This window comes from Apus apus, chromosome 6, assembly GCF_020740795.1.
Source record: "Apus apus isolate bApuApu2 chromosome 6, bApuApu2.pri.cur, whole genome shotgun sequence".
Taxonomy (NCBI): Eukaryota; Metazoa; Chordata; class Aves; order Apodiformes; family Apodidae; genus Apus; species Apus apus.
In genome coordinates, this window is record NC_067287.1 from 11935882 (window position 1) to 11953480 (window position 17599).

At 42.1% G+C, this 17599-nt stretch overlaps 1 protein-coding gene across 7 annotated transcripts in view; it reads left to right on the plus strand.

Moving 5' to 3' along the window:
* The window catches only part of SEMA5B (semaphorin 5B), a 274876-nt gene that overhangs the window by 218509 nt on the left and 38768 nt on the right, over positions 1 to 17599 (plus strand). For all 7 annotated transcript variants that reach the window (XR_007889922.1, XM_051623688.1, XM_051623689.1 and 4 more), the window contains exon 14: positions 12578 to 12695. Coding sequence is in view for 6 of the 7 variants with exons in the window: in XM_051623688.1 (XP_051479648.1) it covers positions 12578 to 12695 (118 nt within the window). In the remaining variant the exon portion in view is untranslated. The remainder of the gene's footprint in view (positions 1 to 12577; positions 12696 to 17599) is intronic.

Genomic DNA, 17599 nt, shown 5'->3' on the forward strand with positions numbered 1-17599 from the left:
GAGGCATTTTTCAGTGAAATAAGGAAGCAGTCCAGCTTTTTGGAGGATGGAGACTCAAACACCTTTCTGTGTCATGGTAATTCTAGGCAATTTAAGCCAGCCACTGAGCAAATACCAAAGTACATAAGATAGGATCTCCTGACAGCATGGTGGGTGCATCCATTTGGTATTGTGAGAGGTCAGAGTCTGCTAGATTTGGGTGCTGGTCAGCTAGTGTACCTGTGTACATTGCAATGGATCCTTTGTCCCATAACTGAGTCCTGTGGAAGGACTGTGCATTTGAAGAAAAGGAGGGAAAAAAGAAGGAAACTTAGGAAAGCCAAGGAAGTCGATTATTTATTTATTTGTCTAAAAGAATGTCTGTGATATTATTATTATTTTTTAAGCTAGCTAGCCTTTTTTTTTTTTTTTTTTTTTTTTTTTTTTAATAGGAAATAACTCAACTACAAATTTTTCAGCTCCAAAGGCTGGAACCCTTTTTCCCCTTAGCATCCTGGATAGGTAGGTGATAAGTCAATTTGGTGGTCTTTGTATTTATTTTAATACTGAACTTTATCGAGAAGGATGTTTTAATTTCCTCCAGTGCATTCACCTGGCACTTCCCCTGGACCATGATTTATTGCTTATTGTTGTGTCTATGCTTAATACATGCCAATATACAGCCACCATGGGAAGAAGGGCTCCCTCCCCTATGACAACCCCACTTACTTTTTTGTCCTGCTGTGACTTCTTGACTGGTCTCCCTGAAAAGCAACTAGTTTCAGCAGTTTTTATAATGTAATCGTTTTGATGGGGGCTCAGGAAGCTTGGAGGTGATGGAGAATTTGTGCCTCCCAGGCAGGAATACCACATAGTTTGTATTTTTTGGCTCTGCCTCTGTTATCAGGAAACTTTGCAGCCCTTCCCACCCTGGGGGCTGATGTGGGTTTGTGATTGCTGACATAGAGCTCTTGCTTTCACCTTGCCTTCTCCCTTCTTAGAGCAGGCGATCATGTGTCGAGAGAAAACTGATCCTAGCATTGATCCTTCCAGTGATCCTTGCTGCTGTGCTGCTTCCAAACCTTGGGGCTTGGTACCAAGGCTCAGAAACGGGGCAGAGGAAAAAGGAGCAGCCAAGGGAAGAGATGAAAAAGGAAAAATATTAATGCCATCTCCTTTGCTGTTTTTTTTATTGACACAGCACCAATTAAATCTCTTAAATGGTGACCAGTAACTCAGCCCCATGTCTTGATGTAGTTCGTTGACCCGGTATATTTCTAGGTGTCTGAGCAGTATTGTGTGTGTGCCCACTGACCTGTCCCCATCTGTCTTTTCAGAACAGTCAGTCTTAGGAACAGGGCGACAGGAAGACATCTGCAATGTCAGCTGCCCAAATTTACAGACTGGACTTGGCTGCAGGGACCTTGCCTTTTGCGTGTGTTTTCCTGTTGTGCTTCAGTGCTGACATTCCCCAGTCTCTCCAGAGCGCTAAGAAAATGTTCAATGCAAGCAAAACCTACAAGCCCTTTGAACATGCAGCATGTTTTGAAGGCTGCTTTGCTGGGTGGTAGCTTGGCTGTGCTTGCTGCTGAATTGTGCATGGCTTTGAAATCTTTGTAATCTTCCTGCAATTTTCAAATGAGCTTGGATTTTTACTCCAACTTGCCCCCAAGGTTTGGAGTGAGATATTTGGAGAGTCAGCACTACAGCTTTATCACTGGCATTATCATATCTCTAGAATATGTCTGAACAGAATTCTGGATCTGAATTTTAGAAGGGTGAGGGTTTTAGATCTGGACCATTGTGTTTTCAGGTGGGGCCTATCTGTAGGGGTAGTTCACTAATTTATTTCAAAGGGTGGGGTGAGATTATTCATTTTCGGAATTACAGTCAAACAGGTAGGAAAAATGAAGCTGGTTGTTGTAGGAAACACTTTGTGATCTCTTTGTACTGCCCCTTTGCAGCATCAGGGCTGTGGGCCTCTGTGCAGACAGACACCCTGAGTGATTTTAAAGCCATTTTTGTATGATGTGTTCAGATGAGGAAAAGAAAATATGTTTGGGAATGAGAACAGAGGGTGTCTTGAAAATCTGCCTTTTCTACTTTCTCTGTTCTGAGAGGTTTATTTTAATGGATTTTATGTTGCTGTTCATTCTTTTGTCTTCCCCTCTCGAGTTTTCTGCATAAAATTTGCAGTTGCATGATGCAGATCACAATTTTGGGATGCACATTGTTGTTCTGAGCATAGTTTGGCTTGCCTGTCCTCTCCCTACCGTGCTGTGCCCACATGTGGGTATCCTATCAGGTTGTGTGAGTACCAGTTCAGGTCAACTTTATGTCAGTGGAGATACTCCTGCTTCCCAAACTATGGGAAGAGCCAGGTTGTCTTGTGTGCAACTATGACACACTCTCATTTGAACCCTGCCTATTTTGACCCAGTTGCAGGGAGTTGGTTGTTGAGTGATGCTGAGCTTTTGCCTTCCTACTTGGCCTAAATTCTGCCATACATCCCCTCCGGCCATGGTGCTTAATGCAAAGCTAGCAGAAGTGACTCAGCTGACAAATACTCCTATTTGCTGACTTGAGAGATAAGTGAGAAACACAGTTCACCTCTAAGTAGCTCTGGGCCAGTGATAAGACAGCGAAGTATGTATAGGTGGGTAACTCCTGAAGTGGCTTCAGGGAGTTTTTGGAAGAAAAGGGCCAGCAGTAGCAGTAAAGAAGCAGAGTGTGTTCTGCCCTCTTTCTCCTAAGTGCAAAACTGGAGCTCCAAGCATGGCTTATGTGCCACTACTCTTCGAGGGGGTTAAGATGTCACATGGAGGATTGCTTTGGTGGTTGTTGTTGTTTTCTTTTTTTTTACTCCTTATATGGTGCAAACTCCTCTGTAACAAAGGAATGAAGCACTCAGATTTAGGATTACAAAACCAGAGTTACAGCATTTCAAGATTTCAGGAGTGAAACACTGTTGAGGAACTTAACTGAAGGAATAACACAGTCTGGGAACAGTTCTAAATATTTCCCAAATTTGGAAAAAGAGTAAAATGAATATGGGCTGGAAATCCTCTGACCCCTACATAAGAATGACAATTGTTACTCAAAGGGCAAACAAGTAACTACTGTTGGGTAAAAAGCATGGGAGAGAAAATGCTAAAAGAGGTAGGGGAGGGAAGGAAGCAGAGACTGTTGTTCAGTGCAGCCCAGCAACCAGCAGATCACTGACATGATGTTGATGTCCAGATTCTTCATCAAAGACCTTGGAAATTCAGCCTCTTCTTCTGAGCTGAGGTTGTTGAAAATCTGGCCCAGATTTTATTTTTAAAATCTTCTCCCTAGAAGTTAAAAATTATCCAGCATATTGAACACCCTTTTAAAAACAGAGGCAAAAGGAAAGGTAAGTGCCTACAAAAATGTTGTGATAAAGCTTAATCATCAATTTCCGTCTGCTTTGGCTGATATGGCCTCTACAAAATTAAGGGGATTAGCTAATTATTGTACCACCAATAATTCTGAAAAGCTTTGGAAGACTTCATAGGCAGAAGGGAGTGTTTAGCCCAATCTTTTGTCATCCACAGCATCCAATGATACATCAGAATAAATCACTAAACATCTGGTTTGGCATTCTGCTTGCATTTAAGTAAATAGCGAGACTCCCACTGACAGAGAATGAAGACATCAAACAGACCCATGATCACTAAAGCTCTTGGAATGAATGAAGTTTGGTAGATGAAATGAATCTATGTTCTTTAAATAGAAGTACAAAAATATACCATTTTCTCTATCCTGAAAACACATTTGCATCTGCTGTAGCAGGCAATTGCTCCCATTTTCTTTAATGTAGCTGTTTATATATGTAAAGTTAAATGCATCCATACTATTTGCAGAATATGGACCTTTGAGATTTCAGGGGATGCTACAAGTCTAATAAACCTGAATTTCAAGATAGCAGGTGAAGAGGTTAATTTGAATGGTCTGGGAAAGGAACATGACTGTGTGTGTCTGAAATTGGAAAAAAAAGAAGGCAAGGGCAAGCAGCAATGCAGTGAGCAGGGGCATGGTTCCGGTAAGATGCCAGAGAGATTGGTTTTCTGTTTCATCTTGTTTGACATTATCTTTAATGGCATGGAAGAAAGAAAATAGCATACTTTGTAGATGGCATTTAAGTATGAGGGAATCACAAATAACAGTGAGGAGAGAAATGCAATGTGGGGCCAGTAGGGAAACCAGCAAGAGGCCAAGTCTGAGGAATTAGCCTGTGCTGATTTTTCTGGTGTTTGCCTCCCTGAAAAAGAGGACAGAGGATGAAAGAGTGGAAACGAGCTCTGCTGCAAACCAGATGAATTAGTACACATTTCTCCATTTCTATTAAATGCTTAAGCCAATGGCAAGCTTTACATTTATTTTCAGGCTCCTACTTTTAGCTCCCAGCTGTGTAAGTAGCCCCCAGTGAATGGTACTGTGGCAAAAGGGGTATTTAGCAGTAGCTGGAATCTGGGGTTATACAGACGCTGGAACAGATGAAGGTCACTTCAGAAAGAGCCAACAAAACCAGCTAATTTCAGGGCTCGATGCATTTTTGTCTCCTTGCTATCATGACTAGGTTGCCCAACTGTTTTGGGGGGCTTTGGATTTGCTAGGAGGGAGAAAAAAAAAACAACAAACAGGGAGGTTGTTAGGGACTTTTGTTTGCTTCTTATTTTTAAAGTGTACTGCAACATGACTTAGCTCCCAAGAGCAGGAACAGTTTAGTGTATGGATCCTTTTACCTCTAGCAGGCTGGCTTTGGGCCAGCTCAGATCAATGCTGTCTAAAAGTCATTACCATCTGATGACTGCTAGGTGGGCTATGTGAAATTAGGTTCAACACAGTGACAACTGACAGGAAAGCAGGTAGTTTTCTTGAAATATGTAATATTAGGATGACATTGATGCTATTGTTATACAAACAAGATTAATAACTAAGGCTCCTAGCAAGCCCCAGGGCAGATATCCATTGCATTTACCAATTCTTGCAATTTGCTACTCTTATGTTGTAAGATTTGTATTCTAGGCAACGGTCATATATATTCGGTGACATGGCTCCTGATGCCAAGAGTCTACAGCCTTACTGCTGCCACGACTGCTTGGCTTCAAGTCTCAAGCTTCTAGGCAGCATTTGCAGTGTAAAACACACGTGTCCAGTGTTAATACTGAAGGGATATAATGCTACGGATGCGTCATTAACTTTTTATTAGATGTGCTCTTTTACCTGTTTGGGGAGGAGGAAATACCTGGATCAAGAGCAAATTTGTTATTCTTGGTTTAAGTTTAAATGTCAGTACATATAAGTATATAAAATATGTACAGGTTGTGGAAGAACATAATATGTACTGTCTGGTGTCTTTTGTGTGTGAAAATACCAAAGTACTATAGATCTATGGGAACACTCAAGTCTGAAAAGGGGTAGGGCTGGATTTCAAGAATATGCATTTACTTAAGCAGTAATGTCTCTTTTTAAAAAGTGGAATGGTTATTGTTTGAAGGCATTTTTATTAGCAATGGAGAATATATTGGCAGGACCACTTTGCCCCTTATGCAATGTCTAAATAGCCCTGCATAGGACAAGAAATGTGATAGATCCTCAGGGTGTAGTAGGTGGTCTAACATTAATTTGCCTCTTCCAACATACATTAACCTACAAAGGCTCTGTCTAGTTGAATCTACATCATGTTGCCCAGAAAATAATTATCCAGAGCTTAACAAAATCCAACTTTCACAAAGGAGCTGCTTGAATATGGATGACTTTGTGCAGCCTGGGTGACAACTGTAGACTGTTTTCAGGTTGCTTTATCATCGTTTACATCCCTTTCTAAGTTTTCTGCTATTGCAGTTTTATTTCCCTTCCTAAATTCCCATTTTAATGGAATTTTTATTCTTAAATCATCAGCATCTTGTAGAAGCTACATAAAGCACCTGTCTATGTCACCTGCAGTGGATTTGCTATTGCCTATACCACCCTTGTCCCCATATCCACTTATGCTACCAGACTACAGGAATTTGCCATGTTCACACCAAGTCTCAGATGTGCAACCACAGAGCAGAAGCACAGGAGCAGAGCACATCTTAATCTGACAGCTGCCTCCAGACACTGACTGACACAGGACAGAGACAGGGAATAACATTTGAGTGCACTGATTTGCCCAAGCTGCCTTTCCAAAAGACTGTCTAGTCTCCTCTGCCTCTTTCCATATGGCAGCCCTGGGGGGCATGTTTTCTTAAGGCTCAAAAGCCTGCTGAGGCTAGGAAACTGTCATGCTTCACAATCCAGTCAAACATGCCCTGCATTCAGGAATTCCTTCTGGCTATTCCTTTCATTAGCACTTTAATAGTATCTGAGTTTTCTTGTGGATGACTGATCCCATCAATGGTATTCAGAGGCCCTCTGTACTTCTGTTTTTATTAGAGGTCAGTTTTGTTTGGCACAGTGACAAGAGTTTCTAATCGTGTTTGTGGAGGAACACTTACTCATTTTTTTTAATAACCTGCTTTACTGATGTAAACATAAATCCAGATTTAATCAGACTTTTTCTTGGGATGGCATTAATCTTCATATTTGAATAAAGGCAGTGTTGTTTTATTTCACAGCTTTAAAAATAAAAATAAACACCTATTCAATAAAGTCACTGTTACTAGAAGATGATAGAATGGGATGTCAGAAAGTAAGGAATGGAATAGTTTGTTGTGTAGATTGTGCGAGGCCATAATCTATAAACCACAATTGATAAAAGTGATACTGAAAGTGGTACTGCAGGAGGTGGAAACCAGCAAGCCAAGATCCCTGATGTGGAAAGGAAAATGAGGTGAAACTGCCTCTGAAAATCCTCTGTCTGTGCACTGTTTCTTTCAAATAAGTTACATGTGTTTGGCTCATAAATGGACTCCAGTTTTAGAGGTGGTTTTACACCATGGCTTTAATTTATGCACTCAAATCATGTGCAGAACAGCAATTGCTGATGCTAAGCATGTGTGGGTGATAAATTACACACGCACACAACACATGCACAAAATTATACATGCAGAGAACACATGCACACTTTGGCTTCTCTGCTTCTGCGTCCAATACCAAACGCCAAAATACCAAACCTTGCCAGTCCAGGGTAACATCAACTGTGCCCTGCTCCACACACAGCCCCATTAATTGCTTATCAAGAAGGTGGCTACTCATCTTGAGGCAATGGCAGTAGAATCTGGCACGGAATGTGCTGTATTCACCAGCTGAGAAATGAAGCTGCTATTTGACCAGTGCCTGACTAAAGCAGCTCAGTTCCACTTGGCTTCTCTTCTCAGTAGGGAAAGATAATGGATTTGTACAGATCACTAACTCATCTCTGCTGTTTGAATTCTTAAAGGTATCAAAATTAGAGGGATTGTTTGAAGGTCTAGTGCTTTTTTTCCCTTTCTAATCTTATTTTCTTAAGCCATAAACATCCTTTTGATTCTTATTCTTCTCTTTTCATGCCATCTGGCTTTAGGAAAGTCAGAAACCCACTCTTCCTTGCACGGGCTATTGAAGTTGTCAGTAACTATGATTTGGTTGGCTGGAAGCTAGTATGATTATTTGTTTAGTTCATCCCCTCCGCAGGTTGATAGCAGTGGGCAGTAAGCTAACCTTGTCAGGAAATGTCTGTCTGCCAAACACAACCTCACGCTTGCAACTAACAGACACATCTAAAAACCCCTTTTTGCTTGCAAAGAGCTGTTCTCAGAGCTAACTGCTCAAAGAGTGCAACACCCCAGTGTGAAGTTCTGAGGTCTTCTTCCCCCGAAAGAGAAAGGTGAACTCCAGTGCTGATGAGTGGAGGTTGCTCAGAGCCTGTCAGGATCAGGCTTATATATGTTTGCACCACAGCAGTTGATAGCACTGCTGTCTCTGTGCCTCTAATGAACTAACTGGAGATGCCCACAGGGGTTTAAAGGACTAGGTGCTATGACAGTTATCATATTTCCCTTTTGTTCAGTGCCTGTTCCAAATTCATCAGGGAAAATGCAAAACCCTCTCCTGGTGCAGTGCAGGGTTTTGTGAGGAAACACAGTTTGCAAAGGGAGCTTCTCAGTCTTTGGGTCTAGAGCCTCTGCAGATCATCATGTCCTGTCATTCAATTCCTATTTGCTTTTAGTCATCAAAAAGGAGTGAGACAGAGGTGGATTAAAAGAGAGGGAATGAAAATTGGGAGAGCAAGCACATGATGGCAGATGAGAGGAGCAGAGTCCTCCAGTGTGAATGCTCTGGATGACAGTTTTGTGGCTTTTAGTACAAAATGTCATGTCTGTTTGTCTTCTGTGTGGTAGTAAGAATGGGAAGAAGCTCTAGTAATTCTTTCCTTTGGTCTGCTGAAGGCTTATCTCTTGAGTCTGGTTCTATGGATTTGGTGATCCATTTATTACACAGTCTAAAGCTTTTTAACTACCATGGAAAAACGAGCAAAAGATGAAGTTATCTAGTGCCAGAGCAAATTAAAGTGGGAATGAAAAACTTTTGAACTGCAGACATTTATGCTTTAATGAAGATTCTGAAAGAAGATGTCACTCAGGCTATTACAGAAAAGGAGATCTTGGGCAGGACCAGGGTCTTGGAAGCAGAAACCTTTTTACAGCACTTGCTATTAGGGAAGGCTCAACACCACCAGGCTTCAAAGGCCCCACTCTTCTGAGTCATAGGTAAGAGTTTCCATTGAATTCAGTGGGCTGTGGATAGTGCTTCACTTGCAGAGCCTTAAGCCTTTGTGTTATCCCAGATCACTGCTGTAGAAATCATTGCAAGAGCCAACAACAGGGACCCTTACAGCTCCCAAACAGCAGGCAGCAGGTGAGCTCTTATAAGATCTTATTTTCATGCAAATGTCCTTGGTAAGTGAGAATAAGGAACTGAAGAAAAAAATACCTTGAACAGGAGATACAAATGGAATTGTTTTTCAATTGAGCATTTTCAGTGTACGTCTTTATGTCTCAGATACGACATTATTGTGAGACAATGAATTAAAGTAAATCACTATTGATAGTAATGCCCTGTCATAGTAAATCTAACCTCTTAGATATCCAACAAGAGGTGTTCTTCTGAGTCCTCACTGAATGTATTATGGTTAGTAAATGGCTGGAGGTGAACTGGGGGCACAGATCGTGTGATATCAACCCCATCTTGCTTCCACAAGCATCCCACTTTGTGGGATTTCATTAACTAAGTCATTAGCATTAATATAGCCAGTGTTAACCTGCTATGCTTGGGTAGTCTTCTGGGATAATGGGTTCCTTCTACCTGTGTGAATTACGATGGGAGACAATGGTGTGTCATTAGTCCCTTGAGGTATTCCCAGCCTGCCACTGAGGAGATCTAAGTCTGTTCTCTGTATGTGTGGTATGAAATCTGGCCCCACTGAGTTAGTGGAAGATGTCCTATTGCCTTTGAAACATCAGAATTTCATTACAGGGTATAAACTCCTTTGTATCTTATTTCACAGTATTTAGATACTGCCTTGCGAGACTGAGTTTCCCCTGGCCTGTGTGAGACTTTTCAGCAGTATCATAATACAAAATGGTATTTACACATAAACATTTCAATTTTGGGGGGTTCTGAGCATAGGGGAATGCTGTGATATCTGTACGTTTTCCACATTGTGATGCCTGATCTACTAAGAATGAAAGCATATTTCTGAAGCATTTCGAGCTGTGCATGCATGTATGCATACATACATTTGGGTTTTGGTGCGTGTTTGCTGGTGTTGTTTTATCTTTTAATGACATAAATAAGGATATATATTCAAAAGATATTCTAAGGGTATTGTAAGGATTAGGGTCAATTTTGAAGTGTTCACTTGAAGTATTTGCCAGAAATGTTCTTTTGCAAAAATGCACATTTTAATGCGTTTCCTGCTTACCAAAGGAAAAAATATGGAGCAAATTGTGTGTAAGTAAATACATTCCTCTTCACCTTTAAGTGTATTGCTGTCAGCTGATATAATAGGTTTTCTCACCAAGGTTGAGGCAGATGAGTGGGCTCTGAGTCCTGAAGGGAGGCAGACAGTATAGCTATTTTGTTTTAGATTTCAAATGGTTTTGAGAGCCTGCCATCAGACAGGGAGAAGTCCTGGGCTTTGATGGTTGTTCAATTGCAGAGTGCGTGTTTTGACAACCCAGCAGAGCTCAAGCTGCACTGGAGTTCGTTACACCCAGGACGCAGAGCAGGCCCAGCATGGGATGGTCACAACTCCCCACAAACGAACCCATTCTGGGCCTTTGGGCAGCTCTGCAGCTGGTTGCTGGTGGTCCATCAGCTGGGGTCAGTAGTGGTGGCAGGGGACCTCAGGCTCTGGTTCACTGCCTGCACCCTTAGGGATCTCCTAGCTCACTGCCCACAGCCAGGAGCAGTATGTTACGTGACACTCATCCTGATGGTGCCAGCAAAGTGGTCATTGCCTAACTGGGATAAATTGCAGCCTGCAGAGTGGCTGAGGGCTGCAGCACAGACCATATGGAGATTATTTCCTGAATTTATGCAGCACATGTTTTCCTATAAATTAAATTCAGAGCAAATGTGTATCATAATAGGGTGATGCTCACAACAGCCTTCCCTGTTGTGAATTACAATGACCTCTCTCAGCTCGCTGGGTGCCCAGTGAAATGGCCTCATGCAGTTGGAAACAATAGCAAGTATGTGGTGTCAGGGTCAGAAAGCTTGACCAAAAGGTGCTCTAACTAAAAGCAGAGGCTGTTTTCTTCCCCCCCTGCCCCCATTGCTTCTCTCATTCTTCCCTCTAGAAACTGCCTTCTTTCCTCCTGAAGGGCTGAGTTACTCAGAGGGTGGGCAGGTGCCCCAGTGTCTGCTTTGTAATTAGCTGGGTGCTGCCCTTGCTGAGGGGCTGCTGGATGGCAAAGGGAGCTCTGGATGTGGCAGTGGCCCCACTTCATGGATGAGGGTGGTGTGGATTGCTAAAACAGCAGGATGGGAGTCCTTAGTGAGAATAATGGGCAAAGCAGTACATGTCCCTTCTGTGTCCTTGGACTGAGAGTCTTTTCTAGGCAAATATTTGATGTTCTGTTGCCTGGGGCTCGGGCAAAATCATCTTTGCCTTTTCCCTGGGTGTGTTGAAGCAGCTGAAGGAAAAATGTAGTAGAGACAGTCATCGTAACTGCCTTCTTAAAAGATGGAAGATAAAGTTATGTTCCTTACAACTCTGTGTGTGAAATCTTTAGTAGAGGAAATGTAGGAGCTGCCATGTAGGAGCAAACTGGCAACTCATAATTAAAATATAAATATGTACATGTGTTTGTGTATATACAAATATATATACACACGTATCTGTATAAAGCAGTGGGCACCAGAGAGCAAAATAATCCAGGGTTTTCTTTGGGGCAAATCGTTGTGGAGTCAGTACAGACTGATAGAGTGTTTTCAGCTGTGCTTAAGGGACTTGCATTTTCATTTGCAGCTGATTACAGGCTAATGGGATTTCAAAGATTTCTGGGAGGGAACAGTTCACATCTCACTGCACTTGATCCTTTTTTTTTTTTTTTTTTTTTTTTTTTTTTTATGGTTCATTTATCACTCTGATACCTACCCTTAGAATAAATTTTATTACTTTCCTATTTAGCTTCTTGAACTGAATTTTTCCCCTTGGTCCCTTGTTGCTCTCTAATTGGCAGTTTTCAAATCGTTTGGGACTTTTGGAAAGATCCTATCAGCCTTTGTGTGATAGAACAGAACGGATCATTGAAATAAGAAATCATGTTGCAAATCTTTTTACGTTTAGTCCTCTCTTCTTTGTCGTTCACTAATACATGCATGATGTGGCTTGTACTGTTATGTTTTCTTAATGAAAATTAACAATTGGAAAGTGACTCATGGGAACAACCAATACGGCTGAATTTTATTGCTGCAGACTAATTCTGTGACTGACCTTCCCTGTTTAGCAGCAGTAGTAACCCTAGTTATTTTTCTTTAGCAGCTCACATGTTGGGAACACACACTTAGCCTGTAAACATGGATTGAGGAAAATGAATAAGATAGTGTTCAAAGCAGCCAAAAGCTTAGAAATAACATTCTGCTGTGACTTTTCCAAACTGACATCTTGATGCTGGGATTATAAATGAAACCATTGTTCCAGCAAAGGCCAAGACTAATAGAAAGCCTTTATTACTAGTCCATGGGCTAATTCTGCTTGTCTGACCCGTTTGGATGGACACAGTGTCAGAAAGCATACTTACAGAGCTTGCTTTATGTGAGATTTGGCCTGCTGAGTGATTACATGGGAACACAAAGATATCTCAATGACAAGTGTTCTTTGACTAAAATTTGTAAAGTCATTTTCTTTCCCTAGGCCTTGGAGAGAAGTGAACTGATTTTTAATCTACAGCTTCTATGAGTGGTATTTGCTTTGTGTCCTATCACCCTTCTATTCAGCCATTCTCCCCTTCCAAGCAGGTAAACCTCTGCTTAGAAGAAATTGTTTCTTCTGCTGAGCCTTGGTGCAGTTGACAGCTGTCATATACAGGCACTATGCTTGAATACATGCTTGTAGAACTAGACTGTCTTAAAGAACTTTAATCTTTTCACTTTGCACATGCAGGGAATGCCTGGGAGCCAGAGACCCCTACTGTGGCTGGGATAACAAGCAGAAGCGATGCACCACCATTGAGGACAGCTCCAACATGAGCCTGTGGACTCAAAATATTACTGAGTGCCCAGTAAGTGGAAATATTTTACATATACTGGTGTGTAAGTATGCGTATGTGTAGGAGAGAGAGGGAAATGAATGTGTGGCAGCCTAGTGAGTACTGGCTGCTAGGAGAGCATGAAGAGCCCAGTGACACACAGAGTATCTGTGCACTGCCTCTTATTTAGAACACAAAGGAACATAATGTATTTGTTTGCTCTAAAAGTGGGATCCCAAAGCAAGCATTCAGTCCTCCTCATGCCCACCCGTGTCTCGAGTGAAGAAGATTGGTTCATGCTGTTGGGGTACTGCTGAGAACCATGTTAGCCCCAGATGAAACCTGAGCTTTCCCAGGGCTGCTCCACGGTCTGCAGTATTTCCTTCGCTTCTCTTCAGGTCAGGGAAATCAGACTAGCTGCATCCTGAGGCAGCATTCAGTTAATTTTCCTCTTGGATCTGTGAGCTAGGCCCAGGAGACAACACTGGTGACATGTTGCGCTGGCAGGAAGGGGTGTCCAGGAAGCAGCAGAAAAACAGGACATGAATGGAGGGTTTGCAGAGGGAAGAAAAACGTGCAGTATGTACTGGAGAACAGAAGGGAAGGGGAAAGTGTAACCAAGAGAGGGAGTATGAGAGTTTTTGTTTCCAACCTCACTGTAACAGACAGAAGGCCGAGTCTTTATGGAACTGCAAGGAGATGGTCTTCTTTCCTTGCTCTGGTCTCCATCAGTTGCAGCAGTTAAAAAAGAAGTATCTCTGCTTGAATCAGTTTGAGTTGGCTCTCCAGCTTCCTTCCCACCCGCCCTCTGATGATGTTGATATCCAGTTCCTGGCTGTGATCCTCAGAAGCCATCTGGCCAAATTTATTTCCCTGTGCTTGAACCATACCTGCAAGGTGGCTGACGAGGAAAACCAGTCTTGTTAAATAAACTGGGGGCAGGGAGAAATTCTCATTAATGTCCATCGTTACTATCTAACGTCAATTAGCATGTTAATACTGCTAAGTCTGGTAGGTAGAGAGAGAGGACTGGATGGGTTATATCTTCAGTATGCTATTTCTATCTGGAGGTGCTGGGATGTTTATTCCTCTTATCTTCCTTACTTCTCAGATATTTTCCCAGGAAATATTAGTCATTACTTCAATCCATCCTCAGCTTGGCAGGCTTAAGCTTTTCACTGCTGGATTCAGAGGCTTGTGTGTTTATAACCCTTCTGTGTTGAACTGGGATGCAGTGCCTCTTGATTGCCCATGCTGTTATCTCATCCTGCTTAATGCCTGTGTCTGTTGATAGGTGTGTGAGGTGTTAATCCTCTAGTTTGAACATGTCTGCTGTGGTGCACACTGGGGAACAGGCTACTCCACATCATTGTTTCAAGGTCATAAAAACACAACGCAGAATATTCAGGAGCTTTGGTGGTTCTTGAGGTGTTAGTTTTACATTTGTTTGAGCATTTCTATTGCAGATTATTTTCCCTTTAGGTGCTGTCATTCTGGTGCACACATCTGCCTTGTGCTCTTAGCCTGACAGGCTGCCAAACTGTTTAAAACTCACATGTAAGTGCTTTCATTTTCTTTCTTCCCTGCCCTTCGCTGGAGTGAATTAACCTCTGGCATGGATGGCTCTTTTAAGCACCTACATCAGCAATATCCAACTATGTTCCTTATGTTCAGTGGAGGATAAAGGTCATGACAAGATTCTAGGGCAGCCTGCACAAATGACCACTGGAAAAGTAGAGGAATGCAGTGACCTAGTGCCAATTTTCACTCTTGAAAAAGGCTTGTCTGGAAGTTTAGTTGGATGAGTTACTGTCTTAAGAAGTCCTGGCTTTTCTCACTTCACTTTCCTGGGCCAAGCACCAGGCACTCAGCTGTGCTGGTACAGCTGTATGTGAGATCACATTGAAGTGGGACATGGAGTAGACTAAAAGCACCCCTCCCAAATAAACTTTTCCTAACCCAGATAATGTCAGTGAGTTCTGCTGCAGCCTAGCCCACAAGCAGATGTCCTGGCACAGCTTAGGGACTGGCATGCAGCAACTTCTAAAGCCAGAACTGGCATATTATTGAATCACATCCTACAGGGGCCAGGCACTTGTATGAGTCAACCACAACACTGACACAACTTGACTGCTGCTCTTGTGCAGACACGCTTGTTCAGAGCTAGTCTGAACATCTTTGTACAACATTACATTGTACCACAGATGCCCACTCTCCAGCTTTAAAATTAAGGGTCCTTAGATGGTGGGTTATTCATACATAGTACCTGGGCAATGATTAATAGATGTCATGAGCAGATAACACCCGGAACCTCCTAAAGGTTAGTTACTAAGTTTGCAATGTCAAACATTTTAATATTAAGAAATGATAAGATAACACATGCTGCTCTTCTCTTCCCTGGGTGTACTCATATCATATCAGGGATTCCTGAATACATGATTGCATGCTGTTTCTTCTTAGGCTTGGGAGAAGGGAGTGAGGTGCTTTTGGTTTTAGGACAACTGAAAAAAAGCCACATCTTACCTTATAATATCTTACTGATGCCAACATGAGCCACCAGAGGGAAAGGAACTTAGATTTGGCTAACAAATTCCATTAGCCAATCTCATGGGGTCACTGTTTATTGTGGCTGGCAAGTCAGGAATTGAGTATTTGCAATGAATTATGCCATCCTTCTTATCCTGAGCAAGTGATGCTCTTCCACTCTGTTTCCAGCAAACCCTTATCTCAGTCACATGGTGTTTAGTCCAAGCTACCCCATTTTCTTGCTAATAAGTGCCAGTTTCCCTGCTACTTTTTTGTGGTTTCTAGCAGACTTGTACCTTCCTCTCAGTGTGGACTCAGGCACTCACAGCTGCAGTGTCTGGGATGATCCCGCTCTGGCTCACACTGGAACATGCCTAGTGCACAGAGAGGACTTCAGGTGCCAAGATCAAGTTCTGTGAGTCTGTGAAAACTGCAGATTTTCCTCCCCACCTCCTAAGGATTTTGTACCCTAGACAGATCTGAGTTGCTTTTCATCAAAATTAGGGAAAGGTGTTACAATGACATCAAGTTCAGTTTCTAGCTCTGAACACTAGATTGTTTCAAGGAAAAGGTAGCTACTTACGGATATTCTTTCTCCTTAGATTTGATTTTAGAAATATTTGAAATATTTGGACTGAAACTTTGCAAGAATTTTCAGCTTCTTTGAGACAGCCAACGTAGAAACTTCCAGCTGAAATAACTGAAGCTTGGCAAAGTTCTAAGCACTTATCATGTAAATCCTAAGAGGAAGCACAGATGAACCAAAAGAACAAGGAATGCTTCTAGCGTTATCTGTAATATTAGAATAAACATTGAAAATATCCTGGCAGCAGGTGGGTAGGAATGGTCAGTCTGAAATTTTAGATGCTGCACTTGAGCCTTTAGACAGTACAACTAAGAAATGAAAAGGTGATGCCTTTGATGAGAGTGTGGCAGTTTACAAAATATAGGAACTCCAGAATTGTTAATATTGTCAGGTGGGCTAAGGGCATTTGATCAGAGATGTGTTTGAATATGTCCTCTGTGTCTGATGGGCACTGTGTTGGCTACAAAGGATTTGCCTTGTAAAGATATTCCTGAAAAAGATCAATGCACATGGGTTTTTATCCTACTTCCCAAGTTTGCACTTTTGAAGCTATTTTTATGAATTTAAAGATGGAATAATAATCCATTTGTAATTTCTTAAGTATAAAACCTTCCCGTGCTGAAAACGTGACGTGTTTCTGAATCTCAGCATTTTGGTTATGGCTTACTTATTTGTTTAATTTTGGGTTGCTTCCCAGTATCACTTATGAGCCAATAATTATTTGTCAGCTTTTTTTTTTTTTTATAATTGGAGCCATGGGCCATATCATACCATTGATTTCTGAACAGAACTCCCTGCTGGAATCAGCAAGGCTTTCTGGCTCAAAAATGAATAGAAATGATCCAATACTTGGATTATGACTTTTGTAAGGCAGGAGGAAAAAATGAGATAAAAATCTAGTATTAAATATCTCAAAGTAGTTACTTTGATTTCCCCTCCCACCCATCCCCTCACCCCCAACTTCTAGAAGTTCAACTGTATTGATTTTTTACCTCATGCATGTTTAAAACAACAAATTCAACAACAACAACAACAAAACTCAGTGTTCTCTTCTCTGGGCATCTTGCCTTGTAACCTGTAGCCCAGAGCAAATTTTTACAACGACATGATAATCTATTGTAAACAAAGGTTTACAACAGATGCTTGAACCCCCCAACCAAAGCCTGAGGAGTGCAGTAACAGATCTAAATTACTTCCATGCCACTGCTGCATATTTTTGATGCTGCTGTAGGTGGGTGAGAGGGTAAGATAGCCCACCAGAGGTGTATTGTGAATGTTTAGCATAGTGCCAGACTTGGACAATAAGCACAGAGCAATGTGTTTCAGAGAATGAACATTTGAAAACACTACTCCCATGACTGTGGTTGGTTCCCAAGCAGGACTGCAGCCTTTCTGTGCCTCAAATTCCTTATCTGTAGGAGCAGAAGAAATTGTTTCCCCCCTGGACAGTTTAGGGGACTGATCCTGCTGACTGCAGAGCTCAAGGAAGCGTGGCACAGTGGGGTTTGTCAGTAGTAGCTGGCTCAGATTTGGGGCCTGGGCTGATCACCAGCCTCTTCCTCTTTTGCTTTTCCAGGACTACGATAGTTTTACTTCTTCCTTGCAGTGCACAGGAAGCTCAAGCCCCAGCCCTCAGGGCTGTACAGGCATGAACCAAGTGGCAGATGAAACAGCAGTGTAGTCTGGTCTATAACTTGCCTTAAGGTGGTTTCTTGCCCACCCTGTGATCCTCAGCATTAATTCTAGTTGCCACCATCTCCTTCACTTTCTGTCCTTCACCCAGCTTAGCTATTTTGGCTACAGCTGTGTTTAGAAAGGGACGCAA